Source organism: Moschus berezovskii, chromosome 5 (assembly GCF_049115385.1).
Source record: "Moschus berezovskii isolate FMDL1 chromosome 5, NW_MosBer_1.0, whole genome shotgun sequence".
NCBI lineage: Eukaryota > Metazoa > Chordata > Mammalia > Artiodactyla > Moschidae > Moschus > Moschus berezovskii.
This window is the reverse complement of record NC_142464.1, coordinates 109,266,803-109,293,495: the sequence shown is the minus strand read 5'-3', so window position 1 is coordinate 109,293,495 and position 26,693 is coordinate 109,266,803. Positions and strand designations below refer to the sequence as shown.

Genomic DNA, 26,693 nt, shown 5'->3' with positions numbered 1-26,693 from the left:
GAGGAAGGGGACAAATAACCCTAAAATCTTAAGGCGACCAGTTCAAGGTCACTGAAGGAAGGCAACGAGACCGGGGTCTTCAATTCCTCTGTCCTCGACGGGGTCGAAGCCCAAACACCACACAGCATCCAGGAGGGTCAAAGCTGCGTAGTACAACAGCTTAGCGTGGGCAGTGCTTTTGTACTCCAGCGGGAGTAAAATTAACGCAGCCCGCAGTCCGTCTGACAGCATCCAGCGAATGGGTGTAGGGTTCAGGAGAGCAGCGCCCAGCTGTCCTTTGTCAGCCGAGTCTTTTGGAGAAATTGGGACCGAGGCGGGGAGGCGGGGAGCGCACCGCGGGCGAGGGGCGAGGGGCTGCGAGAGGGAAGCGCGAGCCGCTGGCTGAGGGCAGGACGTGGGGAAGGAAGGAAGCCGGGGTGTGTGCCTCTGGAAAGGGGAGGCTGCGGGGAGAGGGCCAGAGAGAAGAAGACGGGGGAGGACAGCGTCAGGCTGAGGGAGCCGAGCGCCCGCGGCAAGCAGGGGAGGCGAGGCCAGCTGGTCAGTGAGGAGGGGGAGAGCGGGAAGCCGAGGGAAGGGAAGGAAGTGGGGAAAGAGGAAGGAGAGGCGGGAGGGCTCGGAGGCAGGAGCCGCTGCAGTTTCTGCGGCCGGCTCAGTAGGAGGAGCAGGCGCGGAAAGAGGAGGATCCAGAGCCAGTCAGTCAGGCAGGCAGGCGGCGGCGGGAGGTGGGGAAGGGAGGAGGATTAAAGATGGCCACCGACCGCTGCGGGGAGCGGAGACAGCCCCTCACTGCCCGGGATGGTCCCTGCGGGGCGGCCCGGCCTTGATGGAGAGGAGGAGCCCGAGGAGCGCCGAGGCTGAGGCGGCGGCGGCGGCGGCGGGGACCCAGCGAGGAGGAGGACGACGACGCGGGGGAGCAGGGAGCGGGGCCGGAGGAGGCAGAGGAGGCGGCGGCGGCGGCGTCGCTGCCCCGGCCGCCTAGCGCCGCTCGCTGCGCGGCCCCGGCCGCCCGGCTGCCGCCCCGCGCGCCCCCCGGCCCGCCACGGCCCCCGCGCCCGGCCGGGCCGGCCCGCGCCCCGGTGAGTGCCCCCGGCCCGCGCGCCGCGGCCGCTTTGTTCGCGCGGGGCGGAGGCGCTGCCCACTCGCGGCCCCCGGGGGCGACGGGGGGGCCTGGCCGCGGCCCGGCTGCCGTCCGCCCCCGGGATGGCGCTGCCCCGGGGCCGCCGCCGCCGCTGCGGGGCTGGCGGCCCGGCCCGTGTCCTCCACCGCGGCCTGGAGAGGGCGCCGTCGCGGGCCGCCCGGGGTCGGGGTCGCGGGCTGCGGGCGGTGGGCAGCGATGCTGGGGGTGTTTCGGGGGCCGGGGGAGGCGAGGCTGGACGGCACCGCGTTTGAGCAGTGGGGGCGTAACCTGGCGGTGCGGGGATCCGGGACCGATCGGGGGCCCCGCCGCCGGACCCCGCGGGGTCTCGGCTCCCGGAGCTCCCCCCCCAGCCCCGGGCACTGCCGGGCGAGGCCTCCATCCCTCGGGCGCTGGCTCCGCGGCTGCGGGCCTCTGCTGGCGTATCCTCGAGCCCTGCTCTCCCCCCACCCCCCACTCCCTGTGCTGGAAACCTTCGTTTGTGCAAGCAACCGGGGATGCTCCCGCCGAGCGTGTTTGCCGTTTTTTTTCTCTCTTGTACGGGGGATGCGGTGGCATCGCAAACATTCACGGTTACGGTGGGCTTTAAATAGCAGTTGTGACCTTTTCGACCAAAAGCCATTTGGCAGACCTGGTCAGTGTTTGATCCTCAGGGGCAGCGTTTCATTGATTTTTTTTACGATTGAATTCCGACATCTATGCTATTAGGGTTTCCTTTTACTGAAATAATCTGATAAAACCGACTGAAAGGATGTTTACTATATATGTGAACCCTTGCCTCTACTTCCACTGCCTTAAAAATGGTTGTTTCCTGTGGGAAAATGGTGCTACTGCATACGAAAAACTATTTTTTGTTCCGTGATGGGCATGAGTTGGTTAGTGCCAAGTGGTTTCTGTTGTCTGAAAACCAATTAAAAAAAGAAAAACAAAACCTTTTGCTTTGAGATAGCAGCAGATTTCCAGGTTGAAATTACTTGATAGCAGGTTTGGAACAGTTTCCATCATCAGACGGTGTGACAAACAACATAAAACAGGATCGAAAATATGTTAATTAAAAAACAAAAAAAGCTTGATGTGCTAGTAGTGCATAGGTCACGAAAAACATAAATCTCATTTGAGAAGAAAAATAAAACTAACGTGAACGTGGGACTCTAAGCATAGGAATTAGTTTGATTTCTGTAAAAGATATTTGAAAATACATGTTGTATTAGATTGATTTGGGAACACTTCCAACGGTATTTGAACATCAGTGGTGCACGTTAATGCTTGGAACCTTTCATTCTTATGCTGGTAGGTTTCTACTACTACTGTCTTTTTATGAGTTGATATTGATTCATGTAAAAAAATGTTATGCTTCTAATTTAAAATTTCTGTGAAAAGGAGATATGAATTACAAACATGATGTTCTTGTCTTACTTGCAAAATCTTTTTTTTTTTAAGTTAATGACTGTACTATTTCAGTATTATTTGGGTTCTCTCCTTTGACGATTCTTAAATTCTACTACTTGGCGTTGCAATTTTAAGAGTTTACATCAGGCATTTTCAATTTCATGCATGTGCTTTAGAGGGTCCTTGAATCCTTGGAAATCATATGCAGAATGTAGTATATATTTGCATTTTTTCCGGGGTAAAGAGTCCAGAGTCAACACATTTTCAAAAAGATCTGGCTCTGCAAAAAATTATAAGCCACTGGATATATAAGAATAAATATGTATTTGGAAAATTAAAAATCTTAGGATTAGATTTGATAATTTGTATCTTTCCCTTCCAGTTATGTCTAAGAAATGCTTGATATTGAGGATTTAGCTCATGTAAGTCATTTTTCATGCATTCTTACTGAAGCCTTAGGAAAATGTTAAGCCCATTTTACAGATGTGGAAATAGATACTGAGAGATGCTTGTTCACAGTGACAGCCAACTGGTGGGCCAATAGTTGAGCCCAGACTGTCTAACACCAGAGCCAGCACTCCTAATTATGAGGCTGTACTCCTCTCTAAGTCAATGATAGCATTTGCTTGATGTTAAAATTAATAATTGATGCTTGACTACCATAGAAAAGTGGATCTGCTGATATCATAACACAAAATACTATGGAGTTTTAGAGCCTCCGACTCCGAGTAGGAAGAGACCTTAGTGATACTAACCTTAATAGTACTAGTCTGAAATGACACTCAAAGTAGGGCCATTTCTACTGTGTCTTTGGCAGGATTATCCAGGTTCTGTTTTTAATACTTCCTGTGACCACAAGTTCGCATTTTCAAAAGTGTTTTTAAATATTTTTTCCGTTTATGTGAGTTAAAATCTGCCTTCTTGATATTTCAACAGATTAGTTTCCAGTTCTTCCTTTGTATCATTTGTCATCCATTAAAGGATTAATAGATAAATAACTCCTATTACTACATTTTTTTTGTAGTCAGGTTTTTGAGATTAATTTATATGTGGTAAAAAGTCTTGGCAGACATAGACAGTTGGCTCATCACCACCACAATCAACATATGAAATATTTCTATCACTCCAAAAAGTTCTCTCCTGCCCCTTTGTAGTGAGTCCTTTCCCTCTACCTCTGCTGCTGCTGCTGCTGAGTCGCTTCAATCGTGTCTGACTCTTAGTAAACACATGGACTGCAGCCCACCAGGCTCCTCTGTCCATGGGATTTTCCAGGCAAGAGTACTGGAGTGGGGTGCCATTGCCTTCTCTGCCCTCTACCTCTAGCCCCTGCTAATTGTTAATCTAATTAATATCCCTGTTATCTTGTCTTTATAGACAAGAAATTTATGTCTATATAATATAAATGAAATCATACAGATTATGTCTATATAATATAAATGAAATCATACAGATTCAAATGAAATCTTGGTGTCTTTCATTTATCATAATACTTTGGATATTCATTAAGTTGTTTCTTGAGTCAGTAGTTTCATCAGTGGTATGCTGATAAACTTGTAACAACCTGTCCTCCAAAGAAAAAAAATCCCAGATTGGTAGCATCTGCTCATTATTGCGGTGTAAACATGCTCATCGTGGCCCACATTGAGCTACCTAAATCAGCTTGCAAAACTGAGAATTTAACAGTAGGCTGTCATAAGCTGTACCAGTCAGCCCCAGCACACCACTAAATATGTTCTTTTGTGTTGAGTGCCTCTCCATTGCACTGAGGTACCACAGTTTGTTCATTCATTCATGAGTTAGGCATTTAAGTTGTTCCCAGTTTTGGACAGTTAAGAATAAAGCTGCTATAAACCATTATGAACAGGTCTATGGACAGGAGAAAAGTTTTCAGTTTTCTTGGGATGCACCTAGGAATGGGATTACTGGGTCCTATGAAAGTGTATATTTTATCAATATTAGTTACTTCATGTTGAACTGCCAAGCTGTTTTCCAAACTATACTGTTTTGAATTCCTATCTGCGTCAATGTAAGAGAGTTTTGGTTATTTCTGTACCCTTGTTGACATTTAGTATTGTCAGTTATTGAAATTTTAGCTGTTTTGGTATATGTGTAGTGGTCTCCTTTAATGGTTTTGACTTTTTAATTCTTACTTCCAGCAGCATTTGAACCAGTGTAGAACGTTTGTGACAGACGTGGCTAAATAATTTTTTGGCTTGGTCATCAGTCAGGATCTCAGTATGAAGGCGGTAGCACTTTAAGGCTGTTTCTTTGAGTTTCTTATTGTGCAGTTGGCTTTCATGTATTAAAATTCCTTTTATAGGGACTTTTCCTGGTGGTCCAGTGGCTGGGACTCTGCGCTCCCAATAACAAGGGCCCTGGTTAGGAAGCTGGTTCCTAGTGCCACAACTAAGGCCTAGTGCAGCCATATAAGTAAATAAATGAGTTTTTTTTTTTAATAAATATATTTTTTAAAAAGCTTTTATAATGAAACCTTCACTGGAGAATTCCAATACTTAACCCCTAACATTTTAAAAAATGTGGCTTTAAATAAACTAGGTGAAGTTTTGTTTCTTTAAGGAAAATTTAGGGTTAAAAAAAATCCTCAAAATGATTATAAAGCATTTCTTCAATATTTAGCTGGACTTAAAGGGAAAATAATAGACTGAAATAATTTAAACATGTGGTCTTTGAAGTCATCGCAGGTGTTGTAAGGAGCATGAATCCATGAATAATTGTAGCATGACTTCAATCTTTAGAAACCTGAGTTTCATGTAACATTATGACGTGCGTTACCCTCCCTTAAGGTGACTTTTGAGCAGAGACTTGACGCATTTAAGGGAATGAGAGTTTTAGAGCTGGAGGAAGAGCAGGTGCTGAGGTTCTGAAGCAGGAAGGTGTTGAAGTGTTGGGAGAACAGCCGGGTTGGCTGGAGGGAGGTGAGAGCTGAGGTCAGAGTGGTGGAGGCCCACAGACCATGTAGGCCAGTACTCTAAGGACTTTGACTTCTGCTGTCAGTGAGTTTGAGCCTGAAGTGTGTCCCATGCATGGACAGAGAAGTGTTGTCTCCTGCTTGAAGTTCCTATAGTGTGCCATCCTCTCCTGCCTGCTCGCTGGTCCTTGTCCAGGAATAGTGCTTGGTCGTTCCTCCCCTGTGGGTCCCCTTCGCACCCTTTATCATACCTCTACTTAAAAGCTGCTTTATTTGTCTTTATCTCCTCCCCCTAGATGGAGATCCTAGATTTTTCTTTTAAACCTCTGAATTCCTGTTTCATTAGATTAATGCCGGCTGAATTATGGAATTGCTGAAAATGGGGTTAATCATTGAAAACTGGATAGGAGATACCCAACAGTATTGCTCATGTGGACGTGGACTCTATTTTGCTGACCAGTGCTGGGGGCAGTGAGCTGTGCATAATAGGTGCTCAGTAAATACTTGGTAAATGCTTGGGTGCACATCCGTGTGCTGGCCTCTGCTGGCTTTTTCCTCTCTTCCCTTAAGCCCATGGGCAGACTTCCTCCAAATCCCTTGGCCTGTTTCCCTATGGCCTTATCCTTCCTCTGATTGCATGCTCAAGAAGTGTCAAATACATAGGAAATTCACACTCATTCATTCGTTCTAAACAAACGTAATAATAAAGAAATGTAGATGATTTCTCTCCAAGCTAAATAGATAGGGCTCCTTGCCCAGTGTTTTGGTTCCTTCTTCTGTAGAATGAAAACATTCACACTTCTGTTTTCCTTTCTTTAGTGGGAATTTTTGAGATTACTTTATTACTGGGCCCCCAGATCTTTAATAAGCAAGACACTGATTATTTAATAAACAAAACACAAGGTCTAGAATATCACTTCTATAAACAACTGAAGCAGGAGCCGTGCAGAGTGTGAAAAGTCTAGTACCAGAAATAAAGTCAATGATATCTTGTAGTGTGTTTCATTTGGTTGAACAGGCAGTTATGATTGCTGTATTTACCTGACTATATGGATGTAGAGCTTTGGGGTTTTGTACTGAGTTTGTAGAAATGTCAGGCCCTAGAACAGAGACCCTCAACTCTGAAACATCTACGTTAATCTTTTTTGTTTGTTTTGGCTGAGTCCAGTCTTAGCTGTGTCCTGCATATGGCATCTTAAGCGTACAATTGTTAATGGTATCGATAACTCCAAATATCTCCGTCCTTACATCTCAGGCTTCCTTGTTCTGTCTGATACTCCCGCATGTCTTTGAACCTGCAGGAGAGGGACATTGGGAGATGACAGGTATTGTATCCGCAGAAGCTGCAAGACTTGAGGCGGAATATTTAAAGTAATGTCTTTTAGTGATATGAGTCATTTTTCTTCCTTTTTTTATTAAGCCAAAAAAGTATTGTGTACTTGGGCTTCCCTTGTGGCTCAGCTGATAAATCTGCCTGCAATGCAGGAGACCTGGGTTCAATCCCTGGTTTGGGAAGAACCCCTGGAGAAGGGAAAGGCTACCCACTTCTGTATTCTGGCCTGGAGAATTCCATGGACTGTATAGTCCATGGGGTCGCAAAGAGTTGGGCACAACTGAGCAGCTTTCACCTCACTTCGCTTCATAGATTTTTGTGTGTGTGTAATAGATCATAAATATTGGATTATTGATCGTCATAGTGTTGTAATCCATTATGACAAGTCTAGTGATGATATGCCCTGTATTTTTATATATATATATGTATATATATACATATATATATATATGAAATACTTTGTGTATCTTAGCCCAGTTAATGGGGATACTGTTTGTATTTTGATCAACTACACTGTGATTTTAGGGAGTGCTGAAATTTGGTTTGGGTTTTTTTGTTGCTGTTTTAATGGTTATTTGTGAGTCGGGCCTTGGTTTTACTTCTCTAGTGGAATGGTCTTAGTATTAAATTTGCACGTTGGTTTGGAAATGGCAACCCACTCCAGTACTCTTGCCTGGAGAATCCCATGGACGGAGGAGCCTGGTAGGCTACAGTCCACGGGGTCGCAAAGAGTCGGACACGACTGAGTGACTTCACTTCACTTTGTTAAATTAAAAGAAAATTATTAACAACTTAAATTTGTTTATTTCCCATCAAGTTTCCTTATTTAAAAAAAATTTTTGTCACCTGGTTCTATTCATGTGTAGTATACTAGAGTATGACTTGCTGTGCTTAGTTGCTCAGTCATGTCTGACTCTTTGTGACCCCGTGGACTGTAGCCCGCTGGGCTCTTCTATCCATGCGATTTCCCAGGCAAAAATGCTGGAGTGGGTTGCTATTTCCTTTCCCAGAGAGTATGACATGGTACAGTGTTAATGCAATTCGTTGTTTTAAGTTTAATATACCGTTGTTCTGTTATCAGATGCTGTTGTACCTGAGCAAACTTGAGACTTGTACTGTGGCAACGCTTTTTATCATTATGCCAACTCAATGGCAGATACTCCTAAGTATCTACTGTTGAAAGCAGTAAAAAGACCTAGGCAGTACTGTATTTATGCGTCTTGATAAGACTTCAAGTCTAGATTAGTAACTTTGAGTCAACTAGACACATGTGAAGCCACAATGGATTTAAAGCACAACTATACTGATGTTGGAGTTTAAAAGGCCAGGGAATGAGGACTTTTTTTTTTTTAATAAACTAATCATGGTTGTTTGATTCTTTTGTGTGTGGCCTAATATCTTTAAGGTATTTGTTGTTACTAGTTATAAAAGATAAGTGCCTGTTTACAGTATGGGCTTCCCTGGTGGCTCAGAGGTTAGAGCGTCTGCCTCTAATATGGGAGACCTGGGTTCGATCCCTGGGTTGGGAAGGTCCCCTGGAGAAGGAAATGGTAACCCACTCCAGTATTCTTGCCTGGAGAATCCCATGGACAGAGAAGCCTGGTAGGCTACTGTCCACGGGGTCACAAAGAGTCGGACACGACTGAGTGACTTTACTTTACAGTGGTACTTAAGGGGCCCCCAGATTAAGAGATTTGAATTCCTATTCTGCCTTTGCCTCTTTTTAAAAAATAACGTGTGTTTATTTGTTTGGCCGTATCAGGTCTTAGTTGTGGTATGTGGGCTCTTCAGTGATCTGATGCGGGATCTTTTCTTCTCACCTCTTGGTCTAGTTGCCCTGAGGCATATGGGATCTTAGATCCCTGACCAGGGATTGAACCCTTGTCTCCTGCACTGGAAGGTGGATTCTTAACCACTGGACCATCAGGGAACTGTTGTTGTGCTGTTTGGTTCTTCATCTGTTGGCAGCCCTCATTACTGCAGGTCCCTTGGAGATAATAGTGATCATTGAGTTCTGACACTTTAAGTTTCCTTGCTTTTTAAACCCTTGGTACCAGTGTTGTGAGACCCATCATGTTACATTCTGATTTTTGACATGTGTAATAGGTATATCCTCAACACTTGATGAGTCTGCCAGGCCCAGCTTCTTCTTCCTGTATAATGTTTCTTCCTAGCTGTGTCCCTCTCTTCTCCAGCCAGTGTGGTCTTCATGGAGGCCAATTAATTTACTACCAACCTAAGAAAAATAGGAATCTGATACACAGTCATTATCTGATGTTAGAAAGTCATGCCAAAATTATTTTGTATCTTTTTTTTCCTTCCGGGTGTGGGGGGTGGCAACTAATTTATTTGCACAGAATCTTTTAGTTATATTGCCTTGGTCTAGGTAATGCATCCATACACATACATTTTGCTTTCTAAATCATATAATTTAGGAGATGATTAAGTATTGTCTATAGGACTCAATACTTTAAAAAGAATCTTACAGGTATCTTTTGGAAATATCCAAATTTCTTAGTACATTTTGAGTGTTTGAGTTTGGATGGGCAACTTACTGTTTTAATTTCCCTAACATTTACTCAATTTGCATTACTTTACTGGTGTGTGTATATATATATATTTATTTATTTAGAAGAAATAAATTCAGGAAGTTGGGGAAGTAGTAGAGTCCCACATACTCTTCACCTGTCACTCTTGACCGGTGGTAATAGCTTATGTGACTAAAGTACAGTACTTATTTGAATTTTATTACTAAAATCACAGTGATTTTGCTAGTCTTAAAATGTTGACAAATATAAGAATGTTGATATTGTGATATTCACTCCTCAGGGAGTGAAGAGGTTAGGTTCTAGGCTTTGTTTCCATAGGCAGCAGAATACAGGGAATTTCTTCCTTGAATTTTCTGTAAAAAGGACAACAGGTAACTAGGCAAATGGTTGATTATTTTCAACCAAGTAGGTCATTCACAGCCCTGGATCTAATCAGGTAAAATCAGTCACATGGCATTCTTAATTCCTTTTGGCTGGGCTTTTTTTTTTTAATGGGTTTGTCAGTTTTTATTTAACTTATTCTCCATAGAAAGTAATAGGTCATCATGTGAACCAAAAAATTTCATAAGGCATAGGGATGTGAATAAAATGACTTGGCATGATTATCTAGACATAGTTACAAAGTGTTGTACCTAGTTTGTGAAAATACCTATTTTTCACAAATATGACTTAACTACCATTGGCAATGTCTGACGCCTCAAAGACTCTCAGTAAAATTCCAAAATACCCCCAAATCTTATAAAGTGGCCTGGCTTTTTAAATCAAATCACACCTTTATTTGCTTACTGGAAACTTTGATTCTTACCAAGTAATAGAGTAGTAAAGAAAGAAGTACTGGGCAGTTAGTCAAGGGATGGAATTTATTAACTACCTGCTATCATTTTGTTGAATACAGAGGAGATTTCAGAAATAGAAGGGATGTTCTTAGTATAGTTGAATAAACAGCTGTAGAACATTACCACACATTGTATAATATATTTCAGCAAATTTTATTCTCTCTCTAAATACACACACACTGGCATGTAATTGGCCTTCAGTATGCACTGAGTGAATGAATGTAGTTAGGTAATAAGCATGTTGTCAGAAAATGATGTAAGTCTTAAGAAAATAAATGTTTACTGTCACTCCTAGGAATTCTAAGACTATTCATTATCAAGTGAAAGAATGATAATATATGTTTTATTATGTTTCTTTATTCTCTTTGTCCTAGAAATCCCTCAGTAAATTCATAATCAGATCTTCTTGATTAAAGCCTGAATCTCTCTGACTCGAAAGCCCAAGTTCTTTTCCTGTGGCACACTGCTCATTAAAACACAGTGATTTAGATGATATATGCCACAGTTAAGTAAACAAATATGAAATAAAAATAAACTCAGTTATTTTTAGAAATATCATTGTGTGTTGATTGCCTAATAATTTTATTCAGCCTGATTTATTTGTGTGATGCCTCTAGTGACTAAGTTAGTCCAAATATAAAGGATTCAACTTGCTCTGGGAACCTAGTTCTTTCCCAAAATAATACACCGTTAATAGGTTCTCAAGTGATGCTGTTCAGTTCAGTTCAGTCACTCAGTCGTGTCCGACTCTGCGACCCCATGAATCACAGCACGCCAGGCCTCCCTGTCCATCACCAACTCCCGGAGTTCACCCAAACTCATGTCCACAGAGTCGGTGATGCCATCCAGCCATCTCATTCTCTGTCGTCCCTGTCTCCTCCCACCCCCAATCCCTCCCAGCATCAGACTCTTTTCCAGTGAGTCAACTCATTGCATGAGGTGGCCAAAGTATTGCAGTTTCAGCTTTAGCATCAGTCCTTCCAATGAATACCCAGGATTGATCTCCTTGAGAATGGACTGGTTGGATCTCCTTGCAGTCCAAGGGGCTCTCGAGAGTCTTCTCCAGCACCACAGTTCAAAAGCATCAATTCTTGGGCGATCAGCTTTCTTCACAGTCCAACTCTCACATCCATACATGACCACGGGAAAAACCATAGCCTTGACTAGACGGACCTTTGTTGGCAAAGTAATGTCTCTTTTTAATATACTATCTAGGTTGGTCATAACTTTCCTTCCAAGGAGTAAGCGTCTTTTAATTTCATGGCTGCAATCAGCATCTGCAGTGATTCTGGAGCCCCTAAAAATAAAGTCTGACACTGTTTCCACTGTTTCCCCATCTATTTCCCGTGAAGTGATGGGACCAGATGCCATGATCTTCGTTGTCTGAATGTTGAGCTTCAAGCCAACCTTTTCACTCTCCTCTTTCACTTTCATCAAGAGGCCTTTGAGTTCCTCTTCACTTTCTGCTATAAGGGTGTGTCATCTGCATATCTGAGGTTATTGATATTTCTCCCGGCAATCTTGATTCCAGCTTGTGCTTCTTCCAGCCCAGCGTTCCTCATGATGTACTCTGCATATAAGTTAAATAAGCAGGGTGACAATATACAACCTTGATGGACTCCTTTTCCTATTTGGAACCAGTCTGTTGTTCCATGCCCAGGTCTAACTGTTGCTTTGATGCTGTAGTGTTTATTAATAATTGTGTACTTTTTTCTTAATTACTTATTAAATGTTTTATTGTTTGCTCTCCTGGGTGCTCTGATATCTGCATGAATGTTTAAGACATGGATACTTCTGCTCTCAATAACTTTATAATATGATGAAGATAAGATAAACGCATAAATGTTTGAACAGTATACAATTAGTCTGTCTGAGGGATGCAGATACTGAGGGGTGCGAAGTTCTGTGGATACTTAGCCAGTAAAAAGATTATTTGTAGTTGAAATGATTCGGATAACCCTAAGATGAGGTTTGATCTGAATATCAGGGGAACTGATTGAGTTTCCTTGGTGAATCCTGTGAGATTTACTTCTATCAGAATTATAGAAAGTAATAAAATCAATTGATTTCATCATTAATGAATCAGATGAGGTCTCTTGGGAAAAAATTTGCCTGAATTTATTATTTAAGAAATGAGGAAAAGGGATAGGGATAAAGTCAAAACACATGAAAGCCTTAGTTTTGCTCCTGAAGCCTTTTACAACTAGGTCACCATGAAAATTGTACTAAGTGACTTCTCTAGCTTATATTCTTTTAAAGGATAATTTGATCTGTTGGATTGATGACAGGTGTGCTCTATACATTTCATTTGCTAAGTTCTGAAATAAATTAGATATTATCTCTTTGGTCAAGATGAAAACTGATGTATTGCTGTTTTATTATTTCTGATGTCTGGCCATGTTTAAAGTATTTCTGTTGTCTTGTAGTGAAATAGCATTGAAAAAATTATTTTGCCATTGTGAAGTTCAGTGTGGCTAAGAGCTATCTTATTGGTGGCAGGCTTAAAGGAAGGCTGGAGAAGGAAGAGAAAAGACAGTGGTGGGGGTGTGGGGGGTGAAGGCAGGGGTTGGGAACACCATCGGGGGAATGTGGAGAGAGAAAATAGAAAAAAACAGTTTCCTGTGAAGGGTGCTTGTTCTGTTCAGGGTCACTTGGTATAGCAGATGCTGACCTGTACCTAGGCAAACCTGGAACATTTCCTTTGTCAAACTTCATGAAAAAGCAGAAAGCGTTGAGTTTGCTTTAGTTATACAATAAATACTAATGAAGAATGGTGTCATAACATGCAGTTGTGTTCTCCACCTCCTTCCCCACAGAGACCTAGATCTAAATCTGAGTCACCAGAGTAAATAAGTTCGGTGATTCCCAGCTTGAGTTAGCTTGCATAACCACAACACGCGCTGGCATAGGTGTTTATATTTTCAGGAGGGTATGGAGAAGCCTGACAAGACACGGCAGCTGCTAGAAAGGCCTTTAGGCCACTGTAGCACCAACACACACTTGTGTAGTTGGGAAACAGAAAGGGGAAAATGTGTGCTGAGTAGCATTTCTGAGATGATAATACTATAGTGATCTCTATTCACAGCTAGGAATATTATAGCTTTCTTACAAAGCTTATTCCTTTTTCAGATGCACTTTAATTTTTTTCAGTCTAATACATTCATCAGAAATGAGCCAGTTATTGACTGTTGCCAGTATTAAGAGGGCTTCCCAGGTGGCACTAGTGAAAAGAACCTGGCTGTGATGCAGGAGACATAAAGAGCCGCAGGTTCGATCCCTGGGTCAGTAAGATCGCCCTGGAGAAGGAAATGGCAACCCAGTCCTTGGACAGAGGGGCCTGGTGGGCTACAGTCCATGGAGTTGTAAAGAGTCAGACACTGAAGCACGCATGTAGTCTTAAGAGATCTTTAAAAGGATCCGCATATTCTAGCCTTCCTTCTTCCTACTCTGCTGCTGACACCCACTTTAGTGCAGTGGTTAATAGTTGTTTCACATATCCTAATGTCATCTGACGAAGCATCATTCCAGTCCAGTGAAGTTCTGTTAAGCAAGTGCTATTTTTCTGGAAGGAGACGGGTTGCATTCCAGTAGCTAATTGTTACTTTGGTCTTGTTATTTAACAACAGGTATGCGATATAGATAGTAATCACACCTGGGTATGCCTTCTTGCATTTTTGTTAAAGTTTAGAAATGCTCTTGCATACCATAGTGGTGATACTGATTTGTATTTGAAAAAATTTTACCTTATTTTTCTAAGTAGGAAAGGTAAGTACTTTGCACAGGTTTTGAGTTAGACATTTGCATTTTGTCAGCTGTTATCATTAAGAAATCAATAAAAAAAAGCCCTGTTTTTATTTTTAAAGAAGTTTAAATATGGCAAAGTAGTAAAGAATGCTGTGGCTTATTGGAGTTACAATTAAAACTAAATTTCATTATTATTTTCCTCATGAGACTTGAACTCACTAGAAAATGTCAATGAACAGCAATTTAGAAAATAAATTGGCCAGATGCCTGAAATAGAGAAGTCCTACCAATATAAACAAGCAGTGAAATGAATTTTTAAAAGATAGATGTTAAACATAGTGTTAGATTGGGAAAAGTGTTGTAATAGTATAAAATTGAGTAGAGCAAAATAATTTGCTGGGTGAAAAGTTAAAAGTAAATGAAATTAATCTATCATGTGAGATGCATTTTGCCTTGTGTTTATCGACTAGTAGGGGGTGTTTTGGACTTCTTGGGTGGCTCGGTGGTGTAGAACCTGCCTGCCGATGCAGGAGATGCGGGTTTGATCCCTGGGTCAGGAAGATCCCCTGGAGAAGGACATGGCAACCCACTCCAGTATTCTTGCCTGGAGAATTCTATGGACAGAGGAGCCTGGTGGGCTATAGTCCATGGAGTCGCAAAAGAGTTGGACACCCCTAAGCGACTAAACACCACCACCACCTAAGCTACAGGTGTTGAGGAAGAGCTCCCTTTGGTAGCCTCTGTCAGCGATAGAACAGGCAGAAAGCAATCTTCTTGATCTGTTGTTAATGGGAATTCAAGGTGAAGAAACACATGGAATTGTGGGGGGATGGGGAGAGAGAGAAAAATGAATGAATAAGTTCATAAATGTATTGTTGTTGTTGTTCAGGTGCCAAGTCATGTCTGACTTTTTTCGACCCCACGGATTAGAGCATGCCAGGCTTTCTTGTCCCTCACCATCTCCCAGAGTTTGTCCAAGTTCATGTCCATTTCATTGGTGATGCCATCCAACCAGCTCATCCTCTCTCGCCCTCTTCTCCTTCTGCCTTCATATCAGAAATGTATACATGTATTTATATGATTGGCTATCAGAGAAATCTGTCTCTGGGTACTGGGCTACAGATAATGGCCTGTTATCAGTCTTTGGGGTTGGAACTGGTAATCAAAAGTAGGCATCCCAGTCCTAGGAAGAGACCAGACTGGGAATCTCCAAGTGTCAGATCAGAGGCCTAGTTACAATAAGTGAGGGTTAAGCAGGCCTGAAACAGCAGAGAGGGTAAGAGTAGAACACGGTACCAGAAGAAGCTCGGAACCCTAGTCATCTATTCCAGGATATAAAGGCGGGGTGAGTTAATGTTAATAGTGACTCCATCCACAGTTGAGGATTAGGGCTGGAACTACTAAAGCATCTCCTGTCAGAAGTCTGTATTGGTGATCTAGGATTTAAGTGACAGGAGAAGCTGAAACAGACTCGGCTTGACTTTTTTTTTTAATATTCTGTTTTATATACCATCTTTTAAGGACAGAATTCATTTCCACTGTTAATCAGTAATCATTCACTTTGCTTTGCTGGCACTAGCATGGAATCACGAGATACCGAGAACTGCTGACACTTGAGAGCAATGTCTTAACAGGGAACTGGTGCTAAAACGAACAGACTGAAGCTTTGGGGTGAATGTACTTTCTTGCAAAATAGGAGGATATGAAAAAGCATGTTAGGCATGAGAGTTCTAATGTCACAGTTCTGAAAGCAAAGTACACTCTGTTTAGTTTTTGAGCAGGGTAAGAGGAAGCAAGGAAAATGTACAGTTAGGGTCATTTGATGTTAAAATGAGAACCTTCCATTCCTTTTTACTTGCTAGAAGAAGTCGTAGTAGCATTTTGGGGGTTTCAGTCAGCTAATACCACCTTAAGGGGGACTAAAAGGTATTTTTGGAACACATACTGGAAGTTGAATAATGAATTGATTGAATGGGGCTTGAGCAGAAGAAACCAGAGCAGCTCTTGGGAGCCCAGCAGCAGCAGAAGTTTTTATACCTTCTTTTCAGACCCCTGCTGAGGGGAAGTCAAAAGGCGGGCAGCCCTCCTAGCTGGTGTCTAGAAGGTCACCGGTTAGTAGCTTAACCACCCCTTTCCCTTCTCTGGTCTTTCCCTTCACTTCCCTCCCCGCTTGTATAAATGTCAAGATAACCCTAATTTATCCCATCCACAGAGGCAACTTCTCTAAATGAGAGAAAGTCTAAATGCACGCCAGAGGCAGTGCCATAGGGCTGCTGATTCTGGGTGATGTCATGCTGCCCTGATTCCGTGGTGATTCTTTCTTGATATTTTATAACTTTAATTCCTGCGAACTTGCTCTGTGCATGATTGAGGGAAAGGACACAAAAAGAAAATGTATTTGAAGGGTAAGATGCAGGTACTTACCGCACACCGGGGATTAGGAAGTTAGTGTAATAGCGCAGAGAAGGCAATGGCACCCCACTCCAGTACTCTTGCCTGGGAAATCCCATGGATGGAGGAGCCTGGTGGGCTGCAGTCCATGGGGTCACTGAGGGTTGAACACGACTGAGCGACTTCACTTTCACTTTTCACTTTCATGCATTGGAGAAGGAAATGGCAGCCCACTCCAGTGTTCTTGCCTGGAGAATCTCAGGGAAGGGGGAACCTGGTGGGCTGCTGTCTGTGGGGTTGCACAGAGTCGGATGCGACTGAAGCAACTTAGCAGCAGCAGCAGCAGCAAGATAATAGTGGCTAGAATCCTTAATATTGCATCAGTGCAGATCCCCAAACCTGTTTCACTTCTGATTTCATACCTTCTGCGAGCATCTCAGCTTATCGGCGTTCTGTTCCTCACACACTGACCCAGCCCCTCTTTCTTGAAAGGCTCCGAGCTCCTGGTGGTTCTGACTGTATAGGATTGTGATAGCTTTCACTAACCTTAACACCAACACAGCACTTCCAGAACATGCTCCCCCTGAGTGCTCCTCATGGTCTTTCCAGCCCCTAAAGGTAGAGTAGCAGCTGCTCTTTCCCTGTTAGTCATGAAGTGTTGTTCTGTTTTTTTTGGCCACACCATGCGCCAGGCAGGATCTTAGTTCCCTGACCAGGGATCGAACCTGTGCCCCCTTCATTGGGAGTGCTGATGGACTATCATTCTAAACACATCCTGTAGCCTTCATTTTTGCTGGTTTTTCTGCTGGCATGAGGAAATCACCCTGACCATGATAAGCTCAGCTTGCAGTAAAGTTAGTTTGTGATTTTCTTTCTTGGTTTTTTGGCTACTGGTAGAAGTATTTCTTGGGTATTAAAACTTCTAGGTCAGCAGACTCCAGAGTTCATAAGACAAAAAGCAAAACTTTGAGAAAAGAAAAGATACCACTCCACTATTACTGTTTGGTTCCTATATCCAGGATATGGGAGGTGGGAGATGGCATATATTGTTTGGTGGTTCATAGCCTACTTTATCGGAGAAGGCAATGGCAAGCCACTCCAGTACTCTTGCCTGGAAAATCCCATGGATGGAGGAGCCTGGTAGGCTGCAGTCCGTGGGGTCGCTAAGGGTCGGACACGACTGAGCTCACTTTTCACTTTCATGCATTGGAGAAGGAAATGGCAACCCACTCCAGTGTTCTTGCCTGGAGAATCCCAGGGATGGGGGAGCCTGGTGGGCTTTCGTCTATGGGGTCACACAGAGTCGGACACGACTGAAGTGACTTAGCAGCAGCAGCAGCGGCAGCAGCAGCAGCCTACTTTATGGGGAAGGAAATGGCAACCCACTCCAGTGTTCTTGCCTGGAGAATCCCAGGGACGGGGGAGCCTGGTGGGCTGCTGTCTGTGGGGTCGCACAGAGTCGGATGCGACTGAAGCAACTTAGCAGCAGCACCCCAAATTCAGAATCTTTTAGCTCTGGCAACAACTCTTATATCAAACTTCAGGTGTAAGCATTGCTTCCTACTATGGGGACAGCTGTGTCTGAATAAAAATCTACTTGATCAGATTTACAAGGCCCTGTGTGTCTACCCATTGCCATTTGAAGTGAACTCTTGGATCAGAGGCCATGTGGTTTATTTATTTTTAAGTTTTTATTTATTATATTTTCTTTAGATAGTCCTTTTTGCTTCCAACGTGGCACAGTGGTAAAGAATCTGGCAGCAATGCAGGAGACACATGAGATGCAGGTTCTGTTCCTGGGTGGGGAAGATTCCCCTGGAGTAGGAAATGGCAACCCACTCCAGTATTGCCTGGAAAATTTAGCTGTGCTGCATGAGCTTTTTTCTCGTTGTAGTGAGTGGGGGCTGCTCTTCCTTGCGGTGTGCTGACTTCTCATCGAGGTAGATTCTCTTTTTGCAACTCCGGGGCTTTAGAGCACAGGCTCAGTAGTTGTGGCGTTTTGTTGATCTGTGGCATGTGGGATCTTCTAGGACCAGGGATCGAACCTGTGTCTTCTGCATTGACAGGTGGATTCTTTACCACTGAGCCACCAGGGAAGCCCCAGCCATGAGATTTATAGTTTGCATTTGGTTATTCCTACATAGTGGTGCTGGCAGAGGCAGATTCAGAACTGGTGCCTCTTACAGCAAGGGTCAGCCATCACCGTGCCTATAATCCAAGGGGCTGGGTGCCTGTGGAGAGGTAGTGCCCGCTGGGGACTCACGCCAATGGCTTCTCGACAGTAGAGCAGTGAGGTCAGTCTTAGTGAGTCAGTGGCATGGTCCCTTGCGCAACTGCTTCTCCTGCCTCCTGGTTGTGATTATTTTCATGAAATCACTGAGCACAGACTAGGCTGGCTGGAGAGGGAGTGTGACCTGATCTGTGATGAGGGTCATCTCACCCACCCGATTAGTAATAGGCTTTATATTTTGTTCGCATTGGCAGTGGCAGAATTCTGGTGAGGGATGTTTTTAGACCGTGGCCCTGTTGTGAGAGGTTCATTCAAATAGTCATTCCCTTCTTGACTCTCCCTCTTAGTTTTTTCTCTGATCTTTTTCTTCAAGGCCGTTGCTCATGGCACAGAAAAGGGAAGGATTGCAGGCTCTCTAGTCACTCTAAAAAGTGTCTGCCACAGAAATAATATATTCCATGAGTTCTCAAAATTTAAGCAAGATTTCAAGTCACATCCAATGAATGGCTGTATTAAATTTTAACCTATTTTTGTTTTACTTGACTCAGATCTTTCCCCCTTTTGATTTATTGTTTTATAGTTCTTCAGTCATAAAGGCCTCATTTAGAAACTTTGAAATTTTGGTTTATAGAAGTCCAAAATGCCATATATCCTGTATTTGCGATGGAGTGTGTTTGTGTGTGTCTCTATGTACTCATTTGAGAAAGAGAAAATGTCTGAAAAACACATATATCCTAATATCCTAGTAGCGTGCATGTTTAGTCATGACTCTTTGCGACCCCATGGACTATAGCCTACCAGGTTCCTCTTTTCATAGGATTTTCCAGACAAGAGTATGGGAGTGGGTTGCCATTTCTGACACCAGAGATCTTCCTGACCCAGAGATCAAACCCCAGTTTCTTGCATCTCCTGCATTGGCAGGTAAACCACCACTAACACATACTGGACTCTTAATGATCAACTTTGGGGCCTGGATTAGGAGATAAGAAGAGTTAGTGTTGTGGTGGAGAGCAATGTTATTGTTTTACTTCAAAAAATATGTTCTACTTGACATTTTATATTCTACAAAGTGTATTTTTATTACTATGAAAAATACCAGCATATGATTTTTATTTCTTATAATGATAGGAGAGATAATTTGTGGATGATTAAGGACTAATAAACAGTAATTTGCATTTCTTTTCTTTTCCATGGGGATGGTCTTGGTCCCTGTCTCCTGTACAATGTTACGAACCTCCGTCCAGAGTTCATCAGGCACTCTATCTATCAGATCTAGTCCCTTAAATCTATTGCTTACTTCTACTATATAATCATAAGGAATTTGATTTAGGTCATATCTGAATGGTCTAGTGGTTTTCCATAGTTTCTTCAATTTAAGTCTGAATTTGGCAATGAGGAGTTCATGATCTGAGCCACAGTCAGCTCCTGGTCTTGTTTTTGCTAACTGTATAGAGCTTCTCCATCTTTGGCTGCAAAGAATATAATCAGTCTGATTTCGGTGTTGACCATCTGGTGATGTCCATGTGTAGAGTCTTCTCTTGTGTTGTTGGAAGAGGGTGTTTGCTATGACCAGTGTGTTCTCTTGACAAAACGCTATTAGCCTTTGCCCTGCTTCATTCCGTGCTCCAAGGCCAAATTCGCCTGTTACTCCAGGTGTTTCTTAACTTCCTACTTTTGCATTCCAGTCCCCTATAATGAAAAGGACATCTTTTTTGGGTGTTCGTTCTAAAAGGTCTTGTAGGTCTTCATAGAACCGTTCAACTTCGGCTTCTTCAGCGTTACTGGTTGGGGCATAGGCGTGGATTATTGTAATATTGAATGGTTTGCCTTGGAAACGAACAGAAATTATTCTTTCGTTTTTAAGATTGCATCCAAGTACTGCATTTCGGACTCTTTTGTTGACCATGATGGCTACTCCATTTCTTCTAAGGGATTCCTGCCCACAGTAGTAGATATAATGGTCATCTGAGTTAAATTCACCCATTGATATGGACCTAACAGAAGCAGAAGATATTAAGAAGAGGTGGCAAGAATACACAGAAGAACGTACAAAAAAGAGCTTCACGACCAAGATACTCACGATAACGTGATCACTGACCTCGAGCCAGACATCTTGGAATGTGAAGTCAAGTGGGCCTTAGAAAGCATCACTATGAACAAAGCTAGTGGAGGTGATGGAATTCCAGTTGAGCTATTTCAAATCTTGAAAGATGATGCTGTGAAAGTGCTGCACTCAATATGCCAGCAAATTTGGAAAACTCAGCAGTGGCCACAGGACTGGAAAAGGTCAGTCTTCATCCCAATCCCAAAGAAAGGGAATGCTCAAACTACCGCACAATTGCACTCATCTCACACACTAGTAAAGTGATGCCAAAATTCTCCAAGCCAGGCTTCAGCAATGTGTGAACCGTGAACTCCCAGATGTTCAAGCAGGTTTTAGAAAAGGCAGAGGCACCAGAGATCAAATTGCCAACATCCGCTGGATCATGGAGAAAGCAAAAGAGTTCCAGAAGAGCATCTATTTCTGCTTCATTGACTATGCCAAAGCCTTTGACTGTGTGGATCACAATAAACTGTGGAACATTCTGAAAGAGATGGGAATCCCAGACCACCTGACCTGCCTCTGGGAAACCTGTATGCAGGTCAGGAAGCAACAGTCAGAACTGTACATGGAACAACAGACTGGTTCCAAATAGGAAAAGGAGTGCGTCAAGGCTGTATATTGTCACCTTGCTTATTTAACTTATATGCAGAGTTCATCATGAGGAACACTGGGCTGGAAGAAGCACAAGCTGGAATCAAGATTGCTGGGAGAAATATCAGTAATCTCAGATATGCTGATGACACTACCCTTATGGCAGAAAGTGAAGAGGAACTCAAAAGCCTCTTGATGAAAGTGAAAGAGGAGAGTGAAAAGGTTGGCTTAAAGCTCAACATTTAGAAAACAAAGATCATGGCATCTGGTCCCATCACTTCATGGGAAATAGATGGAAAAACAGTGGAAACAGTGTCAGACTTTATTTTTTTGGGCTCCAAAATCACTGCAGATGCTGATTGCAGCCATGAAATTAAAAGACGCTTACTCCTTGGAAGGAAAGTTATGACCATCCTTGATAATGTATTAAAAAGCAGAGACATTGCTTTGCCAACCAAGGTCCGTCTAGTCAAGGCTATGGTTTTTCCCGTGGTCATGTATGGATGTGAGAGTTGGACTGTGAAGAAAGCTGATCGCTGCAGAATTGATGCTTTTGAACTGTGGTGTTGGAGAAGACTCTTGAGAGTCCCTTGTACCGCAAGGAGATCCAACCAGTCCATTCTAAGGGAGATCGATCCTGGGTGTTCATTGGAAGGACTGATGCTAAAGCTGAAACTCCAGTACTTTGGCCACCTCATGCGGCGAGTTGACTCACTGGAAAAGACTCTGATGCTGGGAAAGGTTGGGGGCGGGAGGAGAAGGGGACGATGGAGTATGAGATGGCTGGATGGCATCACCAACTCTGTGGACATGAGTTTGAGTGAACTCCGGGAGTTGGTGATGGACAGGGAGGCCTGGCGTGCTGTGATTCATGGGGTTGTGGAGAGTCGGACACGACTGAGCGACTGAACTGAACTGAACTGAAACAGTAATTACATATAAAGCTATTTGTGCTGCCAGCAAAAGCATATACATGTCGTTTTTAATTGAAGTATGAAAGTGAAAGTCGCTCAGTTGAAATTCTCTAGGCAAGAATACTGGAATGCTTTGTCATGCCCTCCTCCAGGGGATCTTCCCAATGTTGGGATCGGATTACCCAGATCTCCCACCGTGCGTGCAGATTCTTTACCAGCTGAGCCACAAGGGAAGCCCAAGAATACTGGAATGGGTAAGCCTATCTTTCTCCAGGGGATCTTCCCAACCCAGGTATCAAAGTGGGGTCTTCTGCATTGCAGGCAGATTCTTTACCAACTGAACTATCAGAGAAGCCAGTTGAATTTAAATCTTTCGTAGCTCAGTTGGTAAAAAATCCGCCTGCAATGCAGGAGACCTGGGTTCAATTCCTGAGTCTGGAAGATCCGCTGGAGAAGGAAATGGCAACCCCCTCCACTATTCTTGCCTGGAGAATCGCATGGACAGAGGAGCCTGGCAGGCTACAGTCCATGAGGTTGCAAGAGTCAGACACAACTTAGTGACTAAACCACCACCGTAGTTGATGTACAATATACTGTGTTAGTTTCAGGTATACAGCAGAATGATTCAGTTATGTGTGTGTTTATATGTATTTCAGGTTGTTTTCCATTATAGGTTATTATAAGATATTGAATATAGTTCTCTGTCCTATACAGTAAATCACTGTTGCTTATTTTTTAAGTACATGTAATGTTTTAAAAAATTTTCAGTGTATATATATTTGACACTCAGGTGTTTATTGAAAGTCATTTCAGAAATTAGTTTTTTAATGTAATTGTACTAAAGTTGAATCTCTTTGCTTATCTCATCAATATAAAGTTTCCATTTAAAGCGATAATTGACAAAAAGTACGATGTATCCTAATCTGAAATGTCTAGAATTCAGAGGTTGATTTGCAGTGAGGAATTGCAGGAGAGAGTCTTTTCATATATTATTTCCCTTTGCTAATTTTAGGTTTCATGCCTGGACATCTGATAGGACCCTGATGCTATGACGGGCTCTTAAACAGGAGTATATGGATGTATTTTCCAGTTTTTCGTATTTGCAGACCAGGTACATCATCTTTAGATTACTAGCTGCTGATGATTTTGTCATCCTTCAAAGGGCCATTCAGTATCTATCTCCCTCTCTCTCTTTTTAAATGAACCTATTCCTTAAGTTGGAGAATGAACTGGCAACCATCTCCAGTATTCTTACCTAGAGAAGCCCATGGACAGAGGAGCCTGGTGGGCTACGGTCCATGGGGTTGCAAAGAGCTGGACACGACTGAGCAACTGACATACATTTCTTAAGTATATACATAAAAGTGAAGAAATTGTGAGTGTACAGCTCAATGAATTTTCTCTAAATGAACATGCTGAACCGTTAAAAAATAAAATGAAAAGTCTAGTCAAAGGCTGGGAAAAATACTTGCCAAACATGTATCCAGCAAAACATTTGAACCAGAGTATCTGAAGAACTCTCATAACTTAATAAGACAAAGAACCCTATCAAAAAATGGAGAAGAATTTGCACTGACATTTTACCAGGGATATATGAATGGTCAGTACATTACACATAGAAAGATACAAATACATAGAAAGATGGTCAGCATCACTAATCATCAAGGAAATGTGAATTAAAAAAATACAATGATACTATTGTATTTAATACTGTACACTCACTAGAATGGCTGAGAGTCATTTCACAATGTTAACATTGATGAAGGTGTGGAATTTCCTCTCATACTTCGCTGATTAAATGGTATTGCCACTTTAGCAAATAGTTGGTTAATTTCTATACAGTATAACTTATTCTTTATGAGCTGTAAATTCCGTTTCTAGGTATATATGTGAGAGAAGTGAAACCATGGTCTTTGTTTGCTTTTCATGAATAATGACATTAACACCCTTTCATCTGCTTGTTTGCCATCTACATCTTTTTTTTGTTTTAGATGTATTGACATCTGTTGCTCTTATTGAAATTAGGCTACTTGTTTACCATTGACCAATAAAGAGTTCTTTATATATTTTGGAAATACCTGTCTTTTATCTGGTATTTGTTTCACAACTACCATCTCCCAGTTTGTAGCTTCATTTTTAAAACTGTCTTTTGAAGCGCAGAAGTTAATTTGATAAAATCTGGTTTCTCCAGTTATTTCTTTCATGTTTTGTGCTTTATATCTTATTAGATTTTTTTGCCCAACCCAAAGTCACAGTAATTTAGCACTGTCTTATTCTGGAAGTTTTAGAAGTTTAAGGTTGTACATTTAGGTCTGTGATGCATTTTGAGTTCAGGATTGGCTGTGATGTGATGTATGGCTTGGTTGAGACTCTTTTGCTTTGGGTTCTGCATGTGGGTGTCCAGTTGTTCCAGCTCTGCTTGGCAAGGGTTTCTCCTTTCTCCGTTCAGTCGCTTGAGATCTTTGTCAAACATCAGTTGATCGTATATGTTTGCATCTGTTTCTGAAATCACTTCTCTTCCATTGATTTAGGTTTCTATTCTTTCACTAGTCCCACACTGTCTTTATTACTGTGAGTTTATAATAAATCTTGTAATATCACGTAATATGTAACATGAGTACTTTGATTTTGCTTTGTTTTGAAATTTTTCTGGCTATTCTAGTTTCTTGGCTTTGCTGTGTAAATTTTAGAATTATGATGGTTCCCCCCACCCCCCCCAAAAAAGCTACCTGAGTTTTGATTGGGGTTGTATTGAATCTGTAGATGCATTTGGAAGAAAGAGTGAATCTAAGTAATTTTTTGACGTATTTACCCTCAGCCTGGTTGGAGGTAACAGGGAGGGATTACTCACAAATCTTGAACTCTTTCCTATAGAGTTTATTTTCTGTGGCTAAATGGACAAAACAACCCTAGGTAATCTTTCAATGTGTTATGGACTGAGTCAGTGTTTTCAGGTTTTTGAAGCTAGGACCTGAGGGAGAAGGAACATACCCATATGGATTGAGAGAAGGCAAAAATGAATCCTGTGGGGATGGATTGAAATTGAAGGTATCAGTGTGAATTTATTATTTTTGAAACCAGTGTGTGTAAGTGCACATGTATATGTGTGTGTGACCATATGTCTCTACATATATTTATATGCATATGTGTATATGCATGCATGTCATAGTAGTTCTGTCCAAGAAAAAGATAAAGAACAGTGGGCATAGCTAACTCCCCATCGTGGTCTCTGATATTAATCTTATTCCCAACACAAAGGAACTGGAGTTTCTCAGAGGAATGGCTGATTACAAGAGTACATACCAAATTAATCTGTATCTTTGTTGTTTTGTTTTTTTTTTAAGCTAGAAAATAGGGAGATGTTTTTGAAAAAAAATGGGAGCATGTTACAAGCCTGTTGGAGGTCCTACTTTCTCAGTCATCAAATTAGTATACTAATGAACTGTGAATCATTAAAAATAGCAATTTGTTATCCATAATGTTAATAAACTGATAAATAAATGAATAAATAGAGAAGGGAGGTCTCTTGCTTATAGTAGAATTCTGAATCCTAGAGGGGGAAAAATCATCATTTTACAGCCCTTACAGTAAATGACAGATAAGAATCATAACAAAATCTAGGGGGGAATATTGATGAGAAGCAGGTGTCTCCCCACACATTATATACAAGGTGTAAAATAGGGGTAATATATATTGGTGAAATCCCAGTGAATCTAGATATGATGCCCTGAGGGATACAATGTCATCTACGTAGTATTCCAGCCAAGACTATATAGCATGAGTCTGGAGGAACCATTGGACAAATCCCACACGAAGAACATTCTGCTTAATAAAAAGGGGAGTAGTTTATGTTCTTTAAAAAGAAAATAATAAAAAAAAGAAGGCTGAAATCATGGGCAGCTTAAGAAAGATAACCACTAACTGTAGAACCTGGCCCTGGACTAGATTATATACCAGATGCAGAGAAAAATACTGTAAAATGATACCGTTGGGTCAATTGAAATAAGTTGGAGTACTGATCCTAAATGCAGATATTGCAGCCATGAAATTAAAAGATGCTTGCTCCTTGAAAGAAAAGCTATAATTAACCTAGACACCACATTAAAAGCAGAGACATTAATTTACCAACAAAGGTCCATATGGTCAAAGCTGGACTACAAAGGTCCAGTAGTCATGTATGCATGTGAGAGTTGAACCATAAAGAAGTTTGTGCACCAAATAATTGATGCTTTTGAACTATGGTATTGGAGAAGACTCTTGAGAGTCCTTTGGACTGTGAGGATGTCCAACCAGTCCATCCTAAAGGAAATCAATCCTGAACATTCACTGGAAGGACTGATGCTGAACCTGAAGCTCCAATACTTTGGCCACGTGATGCAGAGCTGACTCAATAGAAAAGACCCTGATGCTGGGAAAGACTGAAGGCAGGAGGAGAAAGGGACGACAGAGGACAGAATGGTTGGATGGCATCACCAACTCAATGGACATGAGTTTGAGCAAGCTCTGGGAGATAGTAAAGGACAGGAAAGCCCTGAGTGCTGCAGTCCT

General features: G+C 42.3%; 1 protein-coding gene across 5 annotated transcripts in view; it reads left to right on the top strand.

Moving 5' to 3' along the window:
• Positions 1 to 653: 653 nt before the first annotated feature.
• WDFY3 (WD repeat and FYVE domain containing 3) overlaps positions 654 to 26,693 on the top strand; it is a 280,291-nt gene continuing 254,251 nt past the window's right edge. For 3 of the 5 annotated variants that reach the window (XM_055434539.2, XM_055434538.2, XM_055434537.2), the window contains exons 1-2: positions 654 to 1,076; positions 23,158 to 23,256. In XM_055434539.2, coding sequence (XP_055290514.2) covers positions 23,223 to 23,256 — 34 coding nt within the window. In that variant the 5' untranslated portion in view covers positions 654 to 1,076; positions 23,158 to 23,222. The remainder of the gene's footprint in view (positions 1,077 to 23,157; positions 23,257 to 26,693) is intronic. The other 2 variants (XM_055434540.2, XM_055434541.2) reach the window with 1 other exon arrangement.